General features: G+C 42.9%; 2 protein-coding genes across 5 annotated transcripts in view; one reads left to right on the top strand and one right to left on the bottom strand.

The window, feature by feature from the left end:
• SHMT1 (serine hydroxymethyltransferase 1) overlaps nt 1–15,845 on the top strand; it is a 30,722-nt gene extending 14,877 nt beyond the window's left edge. For all 4 annotated transcript variants that reach the window (XM_036740022.1, XM_036740028.1, XM_036740041.1 and 1 more), the window contains exons 7-12: nt 1,239–1,451; nt 2,361–2,477; nt 6,340–6,462; nt 9,688–9,804; nt 10,871–10,981; nt 12,781–15,845. In XM_036740022.1, coding sequence (XP_036595917.1) covers nt 1,239–1,451; nt 2,361–2,477; nt 6,340–6,462; nt 9,688–9,804; nt 10,871–10,981; nt 12,781–12,953 — 854 coding nt within the window. In that variant the 3' untranslated portion in view covers nt 12,954–15,845. The remainder of the gene's footprint in view (nt 1–1,238; nt 1,452–2,360; nt 2,478–6,339; nt 6,463–9,687; nt 9,805–10,870; nt 10,982–12,780) is intronic.
• SMCR8 (SMCR8-C9orf72 complex subunit) lies at nt 13,830–23,812 on the bottom strand. Its single transcript, XM_036740013.1, has 2 exons — nt 20,849–23,812; nt 13,830–19,213 (listed from the first exon to the last, which is right to left on the bottom strand). Exons 1-2 carry the CDS (start codon nt 23,215–23,217, stop codon nt 18,760–18,762), a joined length of 2,823 nt encoding a protein of 940 aa, XP_036595908.1. The 5' UTR covers nt 23,218–23,812; the 3' UTR covers nt 13,830–18,759.

Genomic DNA, 23,812 nt, shown 5'->3' with positions numbered 1-23,812 from the left:
CAGGTAACCTCTAGTTCTAGTTCTGTGGTTCTATGACATGGTATGTTATAGATGAAATGTACTTTGGAGGGAACCAGCTATACCTGAGTGAAAGAAGATGGAAGGAGTGTGAGGCAGAGAGACATAGGAGAAGGAAGCTGGCTTAATAAAAGAACAGGGGTTCCAGAGGGTACAATGAAAGACAAAATAGGATGAGGAGCTGAGAAAGGTAGGGCTTACCTGGATGGGGATTAAAGAGCGGGAGCAGCTAGGTGGTACAGTGGTTAGAGCCAGGCCTGGAGTCAGGAAGACTGATCTTCCACAGTTCAAATCTGGCCTCAGACACTTGCTAGCTGTGTGACCCTGGGCAAGTCACTTGACCCTGTTTGCCTCAGTTTCCTCATCTGTCAGATGAGCTAGAGAAGAAAGTGGCAAACCACTCCAATATCTTTGCCAAGAAAACCCCAAAATGGTCATGAAGAATCAGACATGACTGAAATGACTGAACAACAATAACAGCAAAAATGCAGGCAGGGCAAAGGGGTTTCCCCCAGGCAGCCAGCATCTGACTCAGGGGAATCAGGAGAGAAGGAAGTGGGAGACGTGGAACAAGGGAGGCAGCAGGGTACATAAAGAGAACACTGGCTCCCAGGTGGGACAGCCTGGTTTCAAAATTCCACCTCTGATGCTAACTGCTCCAGAGACCTTGAGCAAGTCACTTATACACCCTGAGACTCAATCTCCTGTTTAAAATGATGTTGTGGCCCCTGAGATCCCTTCTAGCTTTAGATCTATGATCCCAGATGGGCATTTTTTCTGACCTGGGAGAGGTAAATTGCATTTGATTTTGGCACCTGCCATCAAGGGTCCCCGTGATGACTTTTTCTCTTTGAAACACAGTAGAAGAAGGGAGATTGCTTGGGCATCAGAAGGGTAAAATATCAGACAGGCAGATCTCCAGGGGTCTAACCAAAGCTGCCCCATACGTGGAGCATTTGGCTTTTGCTTTCTGGTGGTTCTGAGTGTCCAGTGGCACAGGTTGGGGAGCATTTGGATAGATCTTTTGGACTTGGTAAAATAATGTTCTCCAGATGCGTTATCTTATCTTTATTCCTAGTGGTTTGGGGTGTGGGTAGCAGTAAAGGCCAAGCTTTCAGAAATACTTATTTTTAAATGCGACACTGTAGTCAAGCACTCAGATTGGATCTCAGCATGCCAGTGCTTTCTTAAACGTAACACTTCCTTTGTTTTCATCCTAGGAATCAGCTGCTACTCCAGAAACCTGGACTATGCCCGCATGCGGAAGATTGCAGATAATAATGGGGCATATCTTATGGCTGACATGGCCCACATTAGTGGACTGGTGGCCGCTGGGGTTGTCCCCTCCCCCTTTGAACATTGTGATGTGGTGACCACCACCACGCACAAAACCCTTCGAGGTTGCCGGGCTGGCATGATCTTCTACAGGAAAGGTGGGAATCATTAAAACAAAAACACACTGGCATTTCTGCCTAGCTTATTTAGACCCAGCCCCTCTTATGAAGGACCTGTGATCCTGTTACCTCAGTAGGGATAGAAGCTCAGGAGGGTGTGGTCAAGAAAGATGCCCCAAGGAAGCTCTGAGCCACTTGAGTTCAAGCCACCTTGACGATGTTGGTAGGCCTACAAAATAAAGCCCATACTTCTTAAGTCTGGCCTCTATTTCCCTCTGTGATTTGGTTTCAGTGGATCTTCAGCCTCCTCTCCAGCTTCTTCCTGTTGTCTACCCTGTAATCCAGCCATGGGACCACTCCTTGTTCCCTGAACTGACCTTGTACCTTCATACCATCCATACCTTTGCCTATGCTATTCTCCCTTTCACCTTTTAAAATCTTATTTGTCCTTAAAGGCCTAGCCCTAACCTTTTCCCTGAAGGCTTTCCCAACCCCTCAAGCTGGAAGTGATCTCTGGGCTCCCGGTGGCACATCATTTTTCATTTCTTCTGTTCACACTAATCACATTCTACCTTGTACTGTAGTTATTTATCACTAGACTGAATTCCTCTGTATCCTTTGTGGGATCCTCTGGATTGTAGATGACGAATAAATCCTTCTAGAATTTATTATAATGGCTACTGCTTAAGGTTAAAATGACTGCCTGTGGAGTAACCAGTCAGTACCAAAGAGAAGAGCACGAGTTCTCTCTCACCTCGACCAGATTTCTCAGCTATCTGAGTGTGATCATTCCTCTTCTGAAACGACATCTCACTGCCTGGTCCTCGCTAGCCCATCCCCTTTGCAGAAAGCTTCAGTGCTTTGGAGTTTTCTAAACCGTTTGAACTCAGTGAGAAAAGAATCAAGGGACGGCAGAGTGATTTTCATCCTCATTTTTTCCTTCTCTAGGAGTGCGCAGTGTGGACTCTAAAACAGGCAAAGAGACAATGTACAACCTGGAGTCGCTCATTAATTCAGCCGTTTTCCCAGGACTACAGGGAGGGCCTCACAACCATGCCATTGCAGGTAAAACTTAAAGATTAGAGCCCCCTTGTGGCCATGTGTGGTGGTGCATTCCACGGTCAGGAGCACACGTGTACGACAGACATCATGGTTCTCTTAACCTGTTCGTTTTCTTGATCCCCTCCGACCTCTTCACCGGAAGAAAAGCGTCAGGATTTCTAAGCTATCTCCATGGAGGGCAGCCTGTTGTACAGACCTCTTGGATTCACTTCTGCCTTTTCCCTAGGTTCTGGAGTTGAATTTTGAGGGCTGTTAATGAAACTGACTTAGAGGAAGGCTTTGTTTTTCCTGTTTGTTTTGCCTAGGCGGGCTTTATAGGGAAGGATATAGCCCATATTGATAAAAGGACACAAAGTGTTATAGGAGCAGTGAGCTTGGCACTATGATAAGGAAAGAATGGACAGTGGTATGTGTGATTAGGTACACTTTAGCTTAATTGTTTTCAGGGAACATACTTTTTGGGGAAGACAAGGAGATAGTTTGGGAAGTATCTTTTATAAAAAAGAAATTAAAAAAGAAAAGAGGGAATTAATTAGTAGTGATGGTTTGGAGCAGGACCCCAGGCTGTGGAACCACTTTTGGAAAGGAAAAAGACATGACTTTGAATACAAGAGCCATATGTGGGACAAGTTTTTAGCAGAGTTAAGGAGTTTGAAAAGTTTTTCTGCAATTTTTACCCCACTTTTTTCTGTGTTCTTGTTTACTTTTTAGTGTATCTGCCTTCCAAGGACCTATATATCCTTTTTAGAGAAAAAGGCATTTGATATAATTAATTCCTGCTAAGATGCTAAAAAAAATTTTTTGGAAATTGTAGCTAAGTGCCAAAATTTTAGGTAGGAGCAGTAGGTGAATTGGGCAGCTAGGTGGCATAGTGGATTGAGTACTGGGCCTGGGGCCTGGAAGACTCATCTTCTTGTCTTCCAATCTGGCCTCAGACACTTAGTAGCTGTGTGACCCTGGGCAAGTCACTCGGCCCTGTTTGCCTCAATTTCCTCATCTGTAAGATAAGCTGGAGAAGGAGATAGTAAACCCCTCCAGGATCTTTGTCAAGAAAACCCCCAATGGGGTCACAAAAATTCAGACACAACTGACACAGATGAACAGTTGGCAGGGGACGTTTTCTGAGGGATAAAAATGAATTAGGTAGTTTCCAGTGTCTCAGTGAATTAGCAAGCGTTTGTTAAGGCAGGCCATGTGCTGGGAATTACAAATGCAAAGAATAAACAATCATTTCTCTCAAGGAGCTTATATTGCTTCTTGATTACAAGTACACATTCAAGTATATAAGGAATAAATATGGGGAGAAGAAATACAAAGGAGAGAAGAGAGAGAATCAGCATTTGAGGAGGGTCAGGAAAACTTTCACAGAAAAAGTGGTACTTGAACAGCATCTTGGAGGAAGGGAAGGATTCTGTGAGAAGTGAGTAAATTCCGGGTATGAGGCATAGCCTATGCAAAGAACAGGCAGATGGAAAATGGAAGAGGCTGGTGCACAAGGAATCAAGAGTTTACAGCATACACAAGAGGAGGGTTAATGTATAATAGTTTAGATCATATACAAGATGAGGGTTAATGTACAGTGAGGCTGGGAAGATATGTTGGGGACTAGATTGTGACAGGCTTTAAAAGCTAACTAGAGGAGCTGTAGCTGATCCTAGAGTCAGTAGGAAGCTCCTGAAGTTTATTGACTAGAGGAATGACATGGTCAAATCTGTGTTTAAGGAAAATCCATTTGGCAGTTCTAAAGAAGGTGGAATGGAGAGAGCCTTGAGGCAGGGTGGGAAGCCATTGTAATAATCTAGGCAAGAGGTGATGAGGGCCTGAACTGAGATGGTGGCTGTGAGTCTAGAGAAGAGGTCAGATGCAAGAGATGTGGATGTAGAAACAGCAAGATTGGGTAACTCAGTTGATTGTGTGGTATGAAGGAGAGGGTGGATTCAAAGAATACAAGCCTGGAGGATTGGAAGGATGGTAGAATAGGGAAATTTGGAAGAGGGATAGGTTTGGGAGAAAAGAGAATGAATTCTGTTTTGGCTATGTTGAAATTAAGATGTCTCTTGGACTGGGAATGAGGAGTGTCCAATAGGCAGTTGATAACGTGGAATAGGAGCTTGGGGGAGAGACTGGTGCTAGATATACAGATCAGTTAAACCCAAGGAAACTGATGAGATCACCCAGGAAGAGAAGTTAGACAATTGAGGGAAGAGGGCTTAAGACAGAACTGTGGGTCCACCCACAATTATGGGATATAAGGAAGATGATGGAGCGAAAAGGTGGGGAAGAAAACCAAGAGATAGCAGTGTTATGAAAAACCCGAGGAAAAGATGATAAGTGGGGTAGCCACCTATTCTGTCTGTAAGTTCAGCCCTACTGCTAACTAGCCAGTTTATAAACCTCGACATAAACTACACTGTATAGAAAAGAATATTAACCTCAGAGCCTGGGAGACCCGGACTTTAATCTAAAATTGTATGGGAGAGTTCAGTCCAAGGGGAATGGGAGTATCTCAAGAATGAAATGCTGAGAACATGAACACAAATTTCTGGAAGGGAGTGTTTTAGACATCTCAGGGGCTCTTAGCTTGGGGTTTCTCAACTTTTTTGACATGTATTTCAGTATAATTGGTTTCTTTTTTATCCTGGGGTATTTATAAACATTATTCTGAGAAAAGGGTGTGCCAGAGGTGTCCATGACCCTAAAAAGGTTAAGAACCCTTGGTCTAAAGAGACTGGTATGGATGTACCTCTCGGGCACTCTTGACCCATCTTAGATTTTTAAAAGGCATGCCTAGAAAGAAGGTGGACATTGAGGCAGGTAACTGAGTTCAGATACAAAGGATAGTGTCAGGAGCTCAGAATGTGCTTAGGCTGGTGGTGAATGCAACGGATAACCAAAAAGACTCTTTTTAGTCATATTGGGAGCAAGGGGAAGATCAAGGAGGGGATGGGACTACTGTTGGGAGTAGTTGGGATGCTAACAAACACTGAACAGAAGGTGGAGCTACTCAGCCATGAATATGTTTCTATTTTCTTTATGGAGGAGAAAGTGGCTCCAAATCAACCAACAAGTGTTTATTAAATGCCATTCAGTATGCTAAGTGCTTGAGATACAAAGAAGGGAGCTTATATTCTAATGGGAGAGACAACATGGAAATTAGAGCATACAAGATAAATTCAGAATAGATGGAGATTGTTGTTTGTCCTTTGTTCTCGAAGAGGACTGTGATATCATTAAGGTGATGCCATGACACGCAAGTGAATTGGATTTAAGTGAGGGAGAGAAAATGAAGGGAAGGAACAAACATTAAGTGCCTATTATGTGTCAGGTACTGTTCTAAATGTTTTAGGAATATTATCTCATTTAATCTTCACAGTAACCTTGGGAGGTAGGGGCTCTTATTTCCATCCCCATTCTACAGATGATGAAGCCAAGGCAGTTTTAGATGAAGGGACTTGCCTGAGGCTGAATTTAAACTCAGATCTTCCTGACTCTATGCGCAGCAGCTCTATCCATAGTGCCATGGAGCTGCTCGGTTGGACCTGCTGACCTCTTAGGTGCTAGGATTTGATCTGGATGAGACAATCCTTAGATCTCCTTGGTGTAGCTCTGTGACCCTGCCTCAGGACCCTCCAGGGCAGGGCTGGCCTGTGCTGGATGAAAATGAATGAAAGCTTTGCTTAGTAATTGTGCGTTTATAAATATGGATTTGAAGAGAATAGTCTAATGGAAAGGTGTAGCAGCCCATCCTTGCTGGTTAGACTTTGTTCCTGGGGGTGGGGCTTGGGGGGAAGGTATAGATAAGAGTTATCTTGGAAAGAGTTATCTTAAAAAGGTTTTTACCCAGTTGTTGTCTCTTCCTGACTAGGAATCGCGGTAGCTCTGAAGCAAGCCTTGACACCTGAATTTAAGGCTTATCAGCAACAGGTGGTTGCCAACTGCAAGGCCCTGTCCGATGCCATGACAGAGCTGGGTTACCACATAGTAACAGGTAAGTACTTGGCCCTGGGTCTGTCATTTAACGTGGGACAGCTGGGTGGTCCTGGAGTCAGGAAGACCTCCGTTCAGGTAAGTGCCTCAGCTGTGTGACCCTGTTTCCTCAATTTCCTCATCTGTAAAATGGGGATGATAGCATTTACATTCCAGGGTTGTTAGGATCAAATGAGGAAATAATTGTAAAGGACTCAGCACAGCACCTGGCACATAGTAGGTGCCATATGAAGGTCAGCTATTATTATTGTTAGGGCCAGGTAGGTGGTGAAGTAGATAAGAGTGCGGGGTCTGGAATCAGACCCGACTCAGGCACTTACTAGTTGTGTGACCCTGGGCAAGTCATTTAACTCTGCCTCGGTTTCCTCATCTGTCAGAAGGAAATGGCTAACCACTCCATTATCTCTTCCAAGAAAACCTCAAATGGGGTCCCAAAGAGTCAGACACAACTGAAAACAACTGAACCACAAAATTGTTATTATTTATTAGCAGTTCTCCATTCATTCTGATGGCAGAATCAGAGCTGTCCCTAGGACAGTGGTTTCCAAATTTTATGTAGCAATGCCCCATTCTTTTTATGAAACACCACCTAACTCTTAAAACATCCAGCAAAAACAATGTATAAATAACCTAAATGACTGCTCGACTGTCCTCGGGTCATAGGAGCACAGATTTAGAGATGGAAGAGGACTTTGAGGATATCTAGTCCAACCCTGTTGTTTCACTGTTGAGGAAACTGAGGCTTCTCAGAAAAGGTCATTGGCTTTCCCAAGGTCGCACAGTGAGGGGCAGAGCTAGCATTTGAACCAAGATCCTCTAACTCCAAATTTAGCACCTTTCCCACTATTCCACCTTGCCTGCCAAAGACAAAAAGAATCGTGGTGGCTGGGGATTGCTGAAGGTGGTGTTAAAGCCAGCTCCTAAGGAGAACAGTGCTATAGCACCTGCCCACTAGGGAGCCCCGCCCCAGGCCTCCTCACCACCACCAAAGGGTAGGATTGGTGGGGAACATCCTGTGGGAGCTAGGAGCACTTTAAGAACTTCTCACTTCTCTCTGGTGGATGGTCCCAGTCATTATCTCACCCAGGGATCTCCCCAAGGAGGATACCTGGGCCATGCATGGAGCTCCCAGGGGTGTGAGGGGAGACTCCCCACTACCTACAGTCAAGTCCTACGAAGGGAAGCAGATTTACCATGTTGATTCCACTTTGGCTTACTTTTATTTGAACTTATGTCTTCACTGAAAAAAAGTAAATCTATTTATATAGTAGTTGTGCTCACATATGGTCAATACTTTTTTTTGGCAGGGGGTGGGGCTGTCAGTTGGGGTTAAGAGACTTGCCCAGGGTCACATAGCTGGTAACTGAGGCTAGATTTGAACTTGGGTCCTCCTGACTTTAAGGTGGGTGCTTTATCCACTGCACCACGTAGATACCCCTATAATCAGTAATTTTGACTGGCACTTCAAATCCTTCCAGAGGGTCTTGTGTCTCTTCTTCACCCTATACTCCAGTTTGGAAGATGATGGCTTACAAGGACCCAGTAGACACTAGGGATGCAAAGATTAAAAAAGCAATCTACCTTTGAGGAGCTGACTTTCCACTTGGGGCAGACAGAAGCAGCTAGGTGTGGAAGTGGAGCAAGTGCTGGGCCTGGAATAGGAAAGATTCATCTTCCTGACTTCAAATCTGGTCTCAGACACTTACTAGCCGTGTGACCCTAGGCAAGTCACTTAACTCTGTTTGCCTCATTTCCTCATCTGTAAAATGAGCTGGAGAAGGAAATGGCAAAACAACTTCAATATCTTTGCCAAGAAAATGCCAAATGGGGTCTGCTTTATTTTAACAAAATATTTGTATGTTTTATTTATAATTTGCTGACAATAGAATGTTGAGTTTGGGGAACAATTTTCAGTAGTTTATTTTGGCCTGTGTGAAGGATGAATTGGAGAGGAGAGAAACGGGAGATACAAAAATATATATTAGACACAAGCCTGTTATAAATGGTCCACGTGAGTGGTGGGGATTAAATCCTGAACTACTAGGTGATGGTGGTATTAGTGAAGAGAAGGGATTGAATGTGAGATCTTCCATGGAAGCAGAAGCAACAGGAATTGGCAGCAGAGGTGACCTTATGAATTAGGCTCATTAGGAACAACAAAAATAGTGAAATTTGCAGAAGGGGTCGACCCCACTTTTGGGAGGGAAGATGGCTGAGTCGAGCTTTAGACATGTTTAGTTTCCTTTTTCTGGAAGTGTATACTGTGATAAAAAGCATTTATTAAGTGCCTGCTGTGTGCCAGCAGCTAAGCACTGGGGATACAAGGAAGATAGTCTCTGTTCTCAGGGAGTTCAGTCTAATGGAGTAGACAGGATGGGAGAAATACTGTCTTTATGTACAAAGAAGATACATAAAAGATAGTAATAAAGAGGAAAGGCTTCTCATAGAAGATGAGATTTTAGCTAGGACTTGAAGGAAGCCAGAAGGCAAAGATGAAGGAGAGTAGTCCAGGTATGAGGAACATGCCCAGAGTCTGGAGAAGGAGTGTCTTGTGTGAACTACCCCAAAGAGGTCGATGTCATTGGGTAGCAGAGTACATGGAGGAGAGGAAGGTAGGAGCAGGACAAGTTGTGAAGGGCATTGAATATCAAGCAGAATTCTGCATTTGACGCGGGAGTTTATTAATTGGGGGAGAAGGTGGCGATGACATGGTCAAATCTGCTTTTTAGGAAGATCGGTTTGATAGCTCAGTGGAGGTTGCACTGCAGTAGAAAGGGAGACCAAGCAGAAGGCTATTACAGTAGTCCAGGTGTGAGGTGAGGAGGGCATGTACAAGAGTGATGGCAGCATCAGGAGATAAGGGGCCATATACAAGAGATATTCCAGAGATAGAATTGTTGGAGAAATGGCAGTGAGGCCACTTTTCTGCCATTGGGTTAAACATCAATTTCTCAAAGAGCAGGCCAGCATGGAAAGAACTGTAACTTTGCAGTCAGGGGTTCAGATCTTGTCTCTGTCACTACCTGTGTGACCTTGGACAATTTAGCCTCTCTTCAGTTTCCCTATTTATAAAATTTATGTCTTGGACTAGATGACCTCTAAAGTTCCTTCTACCTCTAAATCTATGATTCCTCCAGGTTTCCTTTACACAGAGGAACTCAGCTTATTTGAGAGCTGATCTGGAACATCACTATGAATTTTTACATATCAAAATTGTTTTCCCCAGGTGGTTCTGACAATCACTTGATCCTCGTGGACCTACGAAACAAAGGCACAGATGGAGGAAGAGCTGAGAAGGTGCTAGAAGCTTGTTCTATTGCTTGTAACAAGAACACCTGCCCAGGTAAGAGTCCTCTATAATCTAAATGGAGGAAAAAACCACATCCTTTCCCCCTCAATCTTCCCAAAGACTGTTGTTTTCTTTAAGCCATAGAAAGTACATTGTTCAAAGAACTTACTAGAATTGGCTAGAGGTCATCTAGCCTGTCCCCTTGGTTTTACAAATGAGGAAAGGGGCTCAGAGAGACATAAGGTATTGTGGCACATTACTAAGTAGCAGAGTAAGGTTCGAACCCATATTTGAACCCAGTGATTCCAAATGCATTTTACTGTTATGTGTCATATCTTATAACCTAGCATATAGAAGGAATTAGGCACATTTCTGAAAGTATGGTGTTCTACCACTAGGTATAATGAGTGTGACTTTTAGTTCTATGTAGGGAAGAATGTTCTTTAAAAAATCAATTTCACAAATCTGTCCAACGAGGAATGAGATTCTTCAAGAAATCAAACTCCTTGTCAGCTGGTTGTTTTTCAGCAGGTAGGATTCTACGATGTGTTTTCATGCTATGATGAGGGTGTTCAGACACTTTCCACAATGGGAGACAATCCACAGTGCCTCCCTATATCCATTTCCTTCAGAATGAGCCCTAACCCAACCAGGGAAATTTTCAAAAGTTAAGCTAGAAGACCAAATTATTCTAAGGGTTAATGGGATACTTGAGTTTTCTTCTGCTTAGAAAGTTTTTGTAGCCACTTGGGAGAAGGTAGCTAGGGTATTCTTGATGATTTGTGGGTTGTGATGATCTAAGAATTATGTTAAACAAAATACTGGCTTGCCCTCCATAAGTATCACATAGCAGGGAAATAACCTTTGGTGTGTCTAGCCCCAAAGTAACTTTTAAGCCAAAGCTAAGCTCATTGTAATATTGCTTTTTCTAGCTCTTCCCCATTACTGATTTCAGGAGCTCTGAGAACATTGGTTGTTTCAAAACCATTTACACAGCTGTATTAAAACACAGATGGGCTGAGCCAGAATCCTTACTGCAAGTCATCACCCTCAAGTAGGGTTTTTAAATACTCGTTGGTTTGGCAAGTGAACAGTTCATTGCTCTCTTGTTATTTCACAGGAGATAAGAGTGCATTGAGACCTAGTGGACTGAGGCTGGGAACCCCAGCTCTCACCTCCCGAGGACTACTAGAAAAAGATTTCCACAGAGTAGCCCATTTTATTCATGAAGGTAAGAATGAGGTATTGGGACATTACTGGCTTTGTGGATTGTGGTCACTTGGGCTCAACAAACCCCGGCCACACAGCCTTGGCTCCCACTAACTTCTCCGGTTGTTCAAACAGTGGATAATACTGTTCACTGAGGACTGACTTCAGGGTTCCTCAGGCTTCTTACATGAAGTGGTACCTGCTGAAGGTGTAGGGGAAGGGCTGGGTTGATGACCACTCATGTGACATGATTCAGCAATCGAAGTTCTCAGAGTGTAGCCCTAAGACCCTTTCGGGGGTCCAAGAGGCCAAAACTATTTTTATAACATAAAAACATTTTAATTTCCAACATAGTAAATACTGATAGATACCCACATTAAATAAAGCTCTTTGGAAAGTCCTCACACTTTAAAAGTATAAAAAGGCCCTGAAACCAAACAGTTCGAGAACTACTGCTCTAGAAGTAACACTCTCCTGGCAACATCAGCCTTTCCACAGGATTTTTAAGACTCTTGTTCAGTTGTGTCTGACTCTTAGGGACCCCATGGACCATAGCGTGCCAGTGCTATTCATGGTATTTTCTTAGCAAAGAAACTGGAGTGGTTTGCCATTTCCTTCTCCAGTGGATTGAGATTAAGAGATTAAATGATTTGCCCAGGATCACAGAGCTAGTAAGTATCTGAGGCCAGATTTGAACTCAGGTTTTCCTGACTGCAGGCCCAGTGTTCTATCTATCCAGTGCCTTAAGGCCCTTAAAAGATTCTAATGTGGGTCTAGGCCTAAGACACATGAATTCATTGCCTTTTTCTTTTCCTTAAAAGCCAAAAACCAGGCTGGCACCTACATTTAAAATACATTTGCTAATTCCTGCTCTGAATTGAAGTTTCAGAACGATAAGCAGATTTCTTCTGATGCATCTGGGGTGTCACCCTTTGACCCAGCAGTTGAGTCTGAGCTATTGAATTGTTGCTGAGGCATAAGTGGTAGAAATCACTTAGTTGTCTTCTCCATTTGGTATATATTCACCTCAGCCAGCTTGCTTTAAGGTCTAGTCTAGTCTAGCCCCTTCCTCCCCTCACTTTACAGATGAAGGTTAGATGACTTACCTGTGGGTAGTCAAAGGCAAAGATTGACCCCAGGTCTTTTGATCACAAATTGGGCTCTTTCCAAGGGATCACACGGCCCTTACTCTCCCTTTTGATGTGTAGGTTCACAAGGTTGAAGTCATCAGAGACTCCTGGAAACCTAATTTTGATATGCAAAAACTCCTCACTGATGACTCAGTTGAGTCAGCAGTTCCCTCTGTTAAATGCTTTTTAATTAAGTAGGGTGACTCTTATGGAGAGGCACACTGGCTTTGGCATCAGGGCTTTGGTTTTACTCTTGGTTCTGCTACTTTGTATGGCCTCAGGCATCTTTTCTCTTTTCTTCACTCTGCTGCTTCATTCACACAGTGAGGATGGACTAAATGATCTCTAAGGTTCCTTCCATCTTTAAATTCTGTGACTTGCCAAACTTACATGGGGGTTAAATAATTACCCTCTGCTAAATGCTAAAATAAAAGCAGGGAACTCTGGTCACATAGTGAAGTTGTCAGCTGGGCCTGCACCAGTGTTTAATCATCTTGGTTTATGGACATCCGAGGACTGTCCTGTTCCTGTTCCTATTCCTGAATCCGTATCTTTGGTATGGAGGGTGCATTACTGTCATCTGGATTTGTGTGTTTTGATGTGTAACTTCATTGTAGCATATGCCTTATAAAAATGTTTTCAGCTTCTTGGTAAGCAGAGTAGCTTCATTATTGTGATGTTATCTCTGCAGGAATAGAACTGACTCTGCAGATTCAGAAAGACCTTGGTCCCCAGGCCACCATGAAAGAATTCAAGGAGAAACTTTCAGGGGATTCAAAGTATCAGGGTCTTATCAAGAACATCAGAGAAAAGGTGGAGAGCTTTGCAACTGTTTTTCCCTTGCCTGGGATTCCTGATTTTTAAAATGAGACTGGACATTGTCAGTAGTCTCTGAGTTTCAGAGCCACATTGGAAGTATTTAGCTTGAAGGCTACCCAGGTGCCAAAAGCCCCCTTTTAAGGCAGGAAGGAGAATGTATAATTGGGAGGGTGGCTAAGGGAGTAGAAGGTTAGGGTTTGGGGGTTTTTTTTGGGGGGGGGGGGGTCTTTTTAATGAGCTTTTCTAACATCCCTACACTGAAAAAATTACCGTTTAGCAGTGATTGAGGACTTGATCGTGTACATCTCCAAAGGATGGTGCACAAACCACACCAAATCACGTTTTAAAAGTTCATTGTTAGTCGTTTGGGGGATACTTTACTAATTAGTGAATTTATTTTGAATCTTATCTAATTTTTGTGTAAGATCGGAGTATCCTATAGCCATTTGTCCTTCATTCAAATGAACAGTGATGTAATTTAAAAGTATTACTTACTGGAGCAGCTCAGAAAACACCCATGTTAATAGTTTGTAAAAGTTGCTCCATCTCAGTGTCAATGTTGTTCGGTAGAATGCCAGAAGAACTGAATCATGTCCGTTTTAGTTTGAGAGAAAATTATTGTGAAGCTTCAGCTAAGTATAAAATTACAAGCCTGACAAGTTTTGTGTCTGTTACGATATTATGTAGGAGCTCAAAGTGCCTTATAAATGCTGTCTTTAATCCTCAGTGCTTTGGAGAGGTAGGTGGCAAATGTGACCTTTGTTTCCAGAGGGACAGATCACATATGAGGGATCACTGGCTGAGTCGTGGTACTTGGCAATGACAGCCTTCTATTCCAGTGTGAGACATTAGTCTAGTCCCTACAATCAGGGTACCTGAAGCTGTTGCCTTCCCAAAGAAACTATTTTTCAAACAACTGAGTGCAAAACAGTAATGACCATTTTTAATAAGCACAATAAAATTAACCACAGAATGTGACAAGAATTATAGCTTTAAAAATACAACCAAATTTGTATTTCAAAAATATCTGAACTCAAATAAATTAATTTTTTACAGTACATTTCTCATACTATTCATTTGGCATTAACTCATACTTGTGCAGCAACACCTCTAAAATGATATTACAGACATGCCAAGTGTACTACTTCCATTGGGCACTTGTTTAAACTACCGCTTACACAATGGTCTGTACACACACTTACAGATACAAACAAGTGAACATGCAATAATAAAAATAGTTTTTCTTTAAAATAAGTGAGAATTCATCACAGCCCATGTTCCTCACTGCAGCCTGAAAGGCAGCATTTATCTCGACCCAATCAGTATTCCCAACTCCTTAGTGTTTGAATTGTCAGGGTGAGATTGTACCCTGTACCTCTGCCTTCTCACATAAATCAGCCCATCACCCTGTGGATGACCTGATTCACCAGTTTTTCCCATCTTTGCTTCCATCTGGGATCTGACATCAGTAGTGAATTTTTGTACAGTGGTCTAAAGTGCACACACACACAACGGCAGCACTTCCTTCTGCCTAGGGGATGAACATATTCTTTACAGGACTGGCATTGACAGTTGGCACTGCCAATTTGGAAGAGTTCATTTCTTTCACTTCAGTAAAGGAACAAGCTATTGACTGTAGGCCTGGGCCCAACAGTTCGGGTTACTTGGCCTCGAGGTACTCCTGTCCTTTTCCCAGTCTCATGAACTCTGACTTTTAACTATTCCTGCCTGCCTTCCCTTACCAGAAGCATAACAGAACATAAAAATATTCAGAGTCATGACCACAAGCTTCTCAAAGCAGAGACAGAGGCAACTTAAGGTGTTGGAAATTTCAATTGTATTACATCCCAATTTAGGAGCAGGGAAAACACTGTTGCCCTCCCTCTTTTTACCTGTGGAATGAGTCCTCTTATTTCCTAATACAAAGCACAATATTGGAGGAAAGCCAGAAAACGAGTTCGACTTAAAGCATAAATCAAGACATCCTTTCTGAACTCCTAGGGAGGCAAACTTGAGAAAAACTACTTGACCTCAACTCTTTTAGTGACCTTCCAAAGGCTGCTCTGATGAATTCAATTAGTTTGAGAAGGTGTGCCCAGTTGTTGCACTGACAGACACCACAAAGATAACACTAGGAACTATGACCTGACATGCAACACTGAGGGTTTGCTAGGAGGATACATGCTCTTGGTATTGACAAAAAACCAGATTGTTCCGAAAGCAAGCAATCATTTTTCCTTAGAGATGCTTCATAGAACCTTAGCAGCCCTGGCAAGCATGCTAAAAACTTGGCCCCCTCTCATCTTAAAATGGGATCAGGTTATTCATTTAGTTTTGAATTATATTATATTCCAAATAAAGATTTGTCCATATACATGAATAGAAATTTAAAAGTATGCTTTGAAAATTACATGTTCCAATTGGGTTGATGGGAGACTGTAATAAATCTTTAAAACTGAGAAATATGTGAAACCACCCAACTTTTCCTTGCTAACATTTATGTAAAAAATGAAAACTTCCAAACTACCAACTCCAGGTGGGGAACACTTGGTTTGGGGAAGCGATGAAGCAGGAGATGGATTAATATGGCTTAATACATGCCTTTTGTTTGAATTTTCTTAACAGGGATTTTAAAACATGTACCTATCAGACTTCACAAGTCTGATAATCAGGTTTATAATTACCTAATTCTTGCCTTAGTTATTTTTCCCCCAAAAGGTGATATAAAACAGAAAATACTAAAGATTTAAACCTCAAACTTAAAAACAAAAGCTGTGTCTGTTACCTGAAAACAAAATCTTGGCAACAACAACAAAGATTAAAAAGTGGGGTTAATATTACCTAGTTTCTGGAATGTGATTAATTACTTAAATTTGAGTTTTCTTTTTAAATGTTTTCTATGATACTGTGTTGATTAAAAGAAAAAAACCTGAAGCATTTTATCTGAGTATTTATAACTCTTACATCCTCCCCTAATTAAAAAAGGTGTCTAATAATTAGATTCAACTTTCTGAAATGGAAAAAAAGTCTTAACATAGGTCTTATAATAGAGTGCATTTAAGATAAATTCCATTTTATGGGGATTTTAAACACCTATGCCCAAAGCTGTAAACAACCCCTGGTGATTTTTTTCAAAACCTGTTGAAAATGAAATTCTTTTACTGAATATTTTTGAAATTCATACTCCCCAAAATTATTTTCCAGTTGAAATACTGCCCCAAAACTTAAGTCAGTCTACCTTTCTTAAGGATGACTTCTGTTCATTTTTTTTAAGAGGCTTTTAGAGTCACAAGCTTCATATGGGAAAAAGGGTGTCCTATTCATTGTCGTGGTTTTTCCTACTTTACCATCCAGAGTTTTGGTTAACACCTTCCAAAATGCCACTTGGGTCAAGATTGTGAAAGAGTCCCTTTCTCCACTCCTACCCCCCAAACCAAATCTGACTTAAGCCAGATGCATCACACAGCAGAAATGGATCTGCTGCCTTTACCCATTTTCTAGGTGAAGCAGTTATTTATCACTTCCCTTTTGCCTCCAGAGAGTCCTGCAGTAGAAAGTTTAAAATTAGAATGGCAATGGCAGCTCTGATGATACTTTGCTGTTCTTTCATCACTCTTTTCCTTTAAAGAGAAACTCTACAGCTGCCTCCTCCATGGATGAAAAAGCACTGTTTGACCACCCAGCTAAGATAACACCGGCATTCGACAGATTTGAGAGAAAAGGCTTTTCCCCAAGTAGGGCTATGAGTAAGATTTATGACTCACATTTCAAAGGCACCAGGAAGCTCCTTTCCTATGCTTTTTGCTATGGAAGTGTGCAGTGGAAGAAGGGGGTGGGGAGGGGGAATAACCTGAAAAAATCCAAGCTGCTCCATCATGAAAACGTCCCTAGGTTTACTGGTTTGACAAGCAACATTACACTGGGAGATGAGGAAGGGAGAGGGTGTGGTTGTCCTTCCCCTCTCTTATACAGAACAGCTAGGGGAATGAGAGAGAAAAACAATAAAAAACAAATTCTCATTCTCTTTGGGAGATGGCAGAGCATACAGGCCATGGTATTGAACCTTCATGGAAAGCAGCAGAATAAGGGTCTGGCTTCAAAGCAACACTTGGGTTGGGACACTAGGAACTCTACATCAAACTTGAAAAGCAGAAAAACACAAACATACCACCTAAGAATCCTCCACTAACATTGGCTCAATGGCACCACCACATTCAAGTGCAGAATTCGGGGTTGCTTTTATATCTATAATCACATTTTTTTTTGTGGAATAAATTAAAAACAGTAAAATCTCATGGCTGGAAATAAAAACAGCATTCTTTGAAAACATTTAAAATTTCAAGGTTGCAAGAAAACTCTTGTCTCCATATTCTGGTGGTGAAGATGAAAGCCAAAAGTAACATCTAGTCATGAGATTAAATGCAACCTTCCCCACCACCTTTTAAAAACTAGCTATAAATCCCCTGTGGAGATGGAGGACACACTGAGAACAGAAACAGGTCAAGAGGTAGGCACTATCCTCTCCAACCTATCACCATCATCAAAGGATGGGCTATCTAAACCCATTTTCGAAATGTTTCTTCAATCTGGCCAAAACTAATTCAGGGAATTTTAGAACACAAGAAAACTGCTAGTAACAAATCACTGAAATGAATCAGAGCCCATGGTCCGGCTAGCAAATCACACCCTCTGAGAGGCAGTAAAGAAGTTGTGAAGGCTTGATGGATGAAAGGATTTGGAATTGAGAGTGGTGATCCACACAGTTTTAACACTTCCCCAGAGCTTTGCAATGACAGCAGCAAACTAGATCCTGATCAGAGAGGCCAGTAGAACAAAACCATGTTAATTGCCAGTCACTGGATTGATGGTACTGGTCGAACTGGTAACTTTGGCCCCACCCCTTCCATGCCCTCTGCCTTGCTCGTTTGTCCTGGAACCCTTCACTGACACACTGCATACCTAAGCTCAAAAAGTCTGGGAACATCTCCCCTACCTACCCTCCCCCCCAATTAAGATTGAATAATGAAACAGGCAGAAAAGGCACAGATGGATCTCTCTATGGGCATGAGAAACAACTAAAGGTTCTAACACACATTCATCATCACTCAATGGGGGCTGCTTGAGACATTTTCTCAAACTGCCCAGTTTGTAGCTGCTTTCACTTCTCCCATCTCAGGGGCCAAGGAACAATCAATTTCTGGGGACTACAGTTAAACACCTCCTTTAAATACAACAGGCTCCAGTGATGTCAGATAATTACAGGGCCACTGTCAATTACCTGAGATCTTAATGAAAAGACATTAATGTGCAAATTAATGTATTAAGTTTCTATTTGCTATAGTTGATTTCCCTGCTCATTTTGCCCCTCAATGTGATGAAGGTTTGGCTGGGTTCCTTTTGGGTTTTCTATCTAGAGCTGTGTAGTCCTGATGTAGCTTAGTTAAGTTTTTTTCAATATCAAGGGGCATTTTGACTTAAAGGACCCTTGCCCCCATCAATGTAAAATGAAGAGCTATTTTGAATCCAGGAGCCTGATCACAACAAACAACTGACACAACAAAGAACCTAATGGTAGCTGACTGCCCCCTTAAACATCTTCAAGGAAAGCTTGGCTGTGAAAAATATCCCATACTTCGTTCCTGAGTGTCAGGAACCTCTTAGACACCTGCATTTCCCCAGCTGGAGAAGCCCTGATGCTACTAACATTTTTCACCATCTAATTTCTTTTCCAATGAATAGCAGAAATACAAAGTCAAGCTCAGGCAAATGTTTGGTCATCCCCATTGCACCCTCTGACCCTAAGTCATGTATGTTTCTGGGAAACATACCTGGGAAACAGCAGGGAACAGGCCTAGATTTTGTACAAAAAGCTGGGAACATAGTCAAACCTGAGCAGTGAGTGATTAGGCCTGACAGGCTCTTGGATGTATTGCAGCTTGAGCAGCTCAGCCAAATATTGCACCACTTTGACATCCTCATTCACCAGGCCCAGGTGCAGCTTCAAGAAGTTCACCTGTCGGCCTACCACAGACTGTTCTGTCTCCTTCTCGTTGATGGGTAAGTGTAGGTGATGACAGAAAGCATAGAGAAAGGCCTTAGAGCATAGTTGGGTCAGGACGCTCTGCACATGCATGTAGTAGGTGCTCCCCCGTTTGATCTGTGTTCGATGATCTGCCAGGCGGGGCACCAAAGTGCCTCGGTAGAGTGGGCACCGCAATGTTTTGTTGTCCAAATCTAGTATGCTAGTGTAACGGCTGTATCGGTTCAGGGAATGGAGGGTGTTGACACCAGCTGGAGAAACCACTCTGAAATAGATAGGCAAAGGTTAGTAAGGACAGTGAGACCCAGGAAAATTAGGTGATTTGGGCATCTTCAAGGACCTCTTTCCTCTAAACTGTTCCAGATTTAAAAATTTCTCCAGAAACTAGTTTATCATTGCAGTGAGCTTCTATAAATTCTTGTCTTATAGAGCTGAGTAACAGGAGCTATTTACATAAGAAATGTAAATAGTTTTCTTTTTTTTAAAGATTTTACTGACATGCTATTAAATACTTTAGATCACTCAACTTAAGGGAGCAAGTACTGGCTAATGTAACCTCTCACAATGTTTTCCACCTTTGAGATCTTTATATTTCTTTATGCTACTGATCCCCTGAGTACATCCAATTTCCTTAGTCACTTACCCATAAAAATCTTCAATACTTCGATGATTGCAAAGGTAGAATTAGAATCATGGCATTTGAAGATTATAGTATCTTCAAATAGTGCTTAGTGTCAACTATATGCCAGGCACCGGACAATGCTAACACCATCTTTACCTCCTCAGCACTTACCAAGATCATCCCTCTCATTTCACATTCTACTCTGCCCCTAGTTGTGCGTCTCTTCTCTGCCTCCACAATTCTAAGTCTCTCCCATGAGTCATCTTCCATGGGAAAACAACCTCTTGCCCTTAAAATATCACTTTGAAGTAAAAAGGCAGGAATGAATATCTCCATTTTGTAGATGGGTGAACTGAAGCTCAGATTTGGAATAAACTTTTCCAAAGTCCCACAGCTAGTCAGGACAAAAGCTGGGACTAAAACCCAGGTCTTGACTCCCACAATTCTCACAACACAGCTGGTCTATATCCAGATTAGGCATTTCTTGTTCTCACTCCATAAACATCTTGTCCCATTAAAAATCAGAGTCCATACCTTTCTTCCCTAAGAGTTTTGGGAATTCTTCAAGTTGCCTTTCTTTGACAATTCCCCTCCCTTATGATGAGTACTAATCTCTCTTTAGCAAACTCTTTTAAACCCTTCTTCAAGCTGTTTTTCCTAAAGAGTCTTTTTAATAGTTAAGACAAAAAAAAATTAGAGAAACCTAAACACTATCATCTGTCTACCTCTGCATCCGATTCTTGTACTTTGTATTCCATCTCTGTCTTATATCATGATCCTAATATTAAAGCTTGTTACACATGCCAATAAAGTTGTCAAATTTCACTAATTTGGGAGGGGGGAGGGAGAGAGAAGAGAGAGATTACAGTGAAAAGTCTGAATAATATTTGTCCTGTAAATTTGACAAAGTACTCCCAAATAGAAGTTCTACTGGAATGAACATATAAGAAATATTTATAACTGGCAGTACTGTTGGCAAATACTCAGTGTGCTAAAGAACTTAAAAGTAATTATTTCAACTAGGTAAAACATGTTCTCTGCATTAGCCATGGAATGAAAGGCTAGGTCACCTGGTAAAAGAAATTTTAGGCAACAGCCAAGCAGGTGAGAAAGGTATTGGGGTGAGGGTGATTTGGGGAAGGGACCTTGCCAAGGCCCTTAAAATCATACCCAACTGGCAGCTATTACTTTGTCTACTGTCTTGAGACAGACCTGCTTAGGAGACCATATGAATATGTGCCCATTATCAACCTTATTAAGTTGTCTCTAATCATTTACCTCTGTAAGCCAATAAGTTTCCACTTCTGAAAATCCATTATGTGCAAAGGGGAAGAGACCCAGTGTTTCACAGGCTTGGCATATTTGCCATAGTTGGGAACAAAGATGGAGAGAGCTGTTACGAGCTTCTTCACTATTGCTTCATCTTCCCCCAGGACAATAAGAGTTCTCCCACTAAGCAGAGAATAAATTGCAGGGTGTGCAAAGGGGTACTGCCTAATGAATTTTAAGGCATTCTGCCCAGCCTTTTTTTTATGCCTCTCTGAGAAGAGGCCAATGTGATGGGCAGGAGAAGGAGTCCTATCCGAACTGGTGGATGCTGTACTGCTTATGTAGCTGGTGGAGTCTCCATATTCATTAAGGCTGATCTTACTGAGATCCCTGCTGCTTCTCAGGCAGCTTGGGTCCAGGTCATAAGGAGAAAGACCTGTTGTGTTCTCCTGGAAAGAAGAGTTGATATCATCCACTGAGAAATCCACATGAAATCCTTGCTGCCTCTCCTTGTAACGCTGCGGAGGAATACTGACCACTCCATCTTCATCGAACTGCTTTTGTGTTTGGTCAGAATTTGGTATGAGGAGACTTGAACTCTCCTTTCCAATACAACAAGCAGAATCTGTTTGTGCTAAAGTGTTTTCTGAACTGCCCTCTGTCTCACCAAGATCCTGTTGGCTGACACTTGCACTAAAGTGAATAGCTCCTTCATCATCATCTGCATAAGGCTCTTCCACATAAGGTTCTTCATTAATGGCACTTGGGTAACTTGCCTTAAAGTCATCAGGGATCAAAGCCTCTGAGGGACAAGTGCTAAGAACCTCAATACTGTCCTCACTGATAGTTCTTCGGCTGACTGCTTTGCTCCGGACCACCTGAGGGCTCAATGGGACAGTCAAGCTTGCCTGACTGTCTGACTTAGATAGAACAGAAGCAGACTTTTCAGTGCCCAAAACTTCAATGCTTTCACCACTACTGATGCTTCCTTTCATATCCATGTCAAGGTAATCCAAGTTCTCCTGATGATCATAAATGCTAGATTCTGTCACCTCAGACTCTTTGAATTCATCTCCAACTTCCTGCTCCATCTTGATAAGTACAGACTCCACACTGGACTTGAAAGATCCCACATTAATTAACACTTTAGGAATTGGACAGTCTTCCAAAGATCTGGAGTGCAGCTTGTCCTGACTGTACTCCATGGGTGTATTATCCTGTTTCTCTACTACTTTATCATCTAAAATCACCAAGTCTTCAAAGAGGAAGTTAGTTATACACTGTTGTTTCAAAAGGGCTCTGTCAATCTGGCTGGTCAAAAGGTAGCATAGATCTCCTCTAAACATATGTTCAATGTGATTCAACTGAGCCAGTGTCTGGGTGAAAAACTCAGTGTCACAAAGTTCTTCCAAGGTTTTCAGCTTCTTGTCAAAACATTTAGCAGACTTTGCCTTGATGAGTTTGGGGGTATATGAGGTTCTTCGCCTATAAAGATTTCTTTCAGCAGGCTCATCAGGGTTAGAGGTAGTGGATGCCTGGTCAGCTGATTGATCCTGGGCACACTCTGGCTCACAGGGATAGCAGTCTGATGCCTTCAGTTTTCGGTGAGGATAAGATCTGATTTGCTTTAATAGGTCTTGGTGTTCAATAATGGATTTTTCCACACTGGCCAATTCATTGGCCTTTTCAATGGCCTGAGAGGAGTAAAACCATTTGTCACTGGCTTTTTTCTGGATCTCTGTTTCAGTGTGCAGCACAGTCCTAGTGTAATCCAGATCTTTCAGTTTCTTTTCAAGTTCATTTGCAAAAGCTTTTCTATTGCCTTTCTTCAAGCACTCTGAAGCCTTGGAAAATTCAGCTGAGAGCTCTTGGAACTGTTGCATGATTTTATGTTCATCAGTAGAAATATAGGCCATGCAAAATGGCCTCACAAAACCCCGGGCCTCCAGATCATAAAGGGTGAGATGGTGCACATAAGCAAAGGCTCCTTCCTTTGAATCCCCGAGAACAACCTTGGAGTCTTCCACAAAGTTCAGCTTGGGGTAGGCACAGCCAGATGGATGCCCCACAAAGGAGGCCTGGTAATCCACAGACATGATCCGGAGAGAGAAGTAATTGAGATCAAAAGTTCCAAAAACTTTGGTATCATCAGGGATGGTCAGCAAGGGCTGGGGTCCCACCTGCTCAGAGAACTCCGAGATGAGAATGAAATCCCGAGAAAATTTGGCCCCCGACAGCTTAGACCACGGGTTGGTTCCCTGGTTTGCAAAGGGGAACAGGGGCACGGAGTACTCCTCTGGCAGGGCCGGCTCATTGTAGGGTTCTTCCTCGTATTCTTCCTCTTTGGTAAAGGCCACCACATCAGGGGCGCTGATCATATTTCCAATTATGGTAAAAGGGCATGAGGGAGGAGAAGTGAAAACTGAGAAGTCTTTCAAAAGCACAAGGAGAACTAACGAGCAGAGGTCTCCGGGGGCAGGGGGAGGGACTCACGGGAGCTCCTCCGCCACCGCAGGCTCCCTCGGCGGCAGCCCCAGGGTTCTCGTCCCCCGCTGCTCACAACATCCGGTTCCTCCAGGGGCTTCGATGTCCTCATCCAATCGGGTCCCTCGTGCCTCGGGGTCCCCCGAGGCCGGGTTCCGGGACAGTCTGTTGACCCCAGCCCCTGGTGGGGCTAGAACCGGGGAAGTTAAAGTCTCGTCCTCCTCTCCTCACCCCCGCGGCTAACTCACCCTTAGCCGGCAAAGCGGGACCCAGGAAATAAGAGGCGAGGTCGCCTCCGTTCACACCTACGCCGCCGCTGCCCCAAGTGGGCTCCCCGGCCTGAGGCTGCGGGCGGCCGCGGAGGCCGGTCAAACGTTGCCGCCGTCCCCGCGACTGAAGCTCGCAGGAACGAAACCGTCCCGGATTCTCGGACGCCACAGTATCCAGCCAGCTACTGCGGGGCCGCCATCTTGGCATCACATGACTCAC

The sequence above is a fragment of the Trichosurus vulpecula genome, chromosome 1, assembly GCF_011100635.1.
Source record: "Trichosurus vulpecula isolate mTriVul1 chromosome 1, mTriVul1.pri, whole genome shotgun sequence".
Classification (NCBI taxonomy): Eukaryota; Metazoa; Chordata; class Mammalia; order Diprotodontia; family Phalangeridae; genus Trichosurus; species Trichosurus vulpecula.
This window is presented reverse-complemented; position numbering and strand designations above follow the sequence as displayed.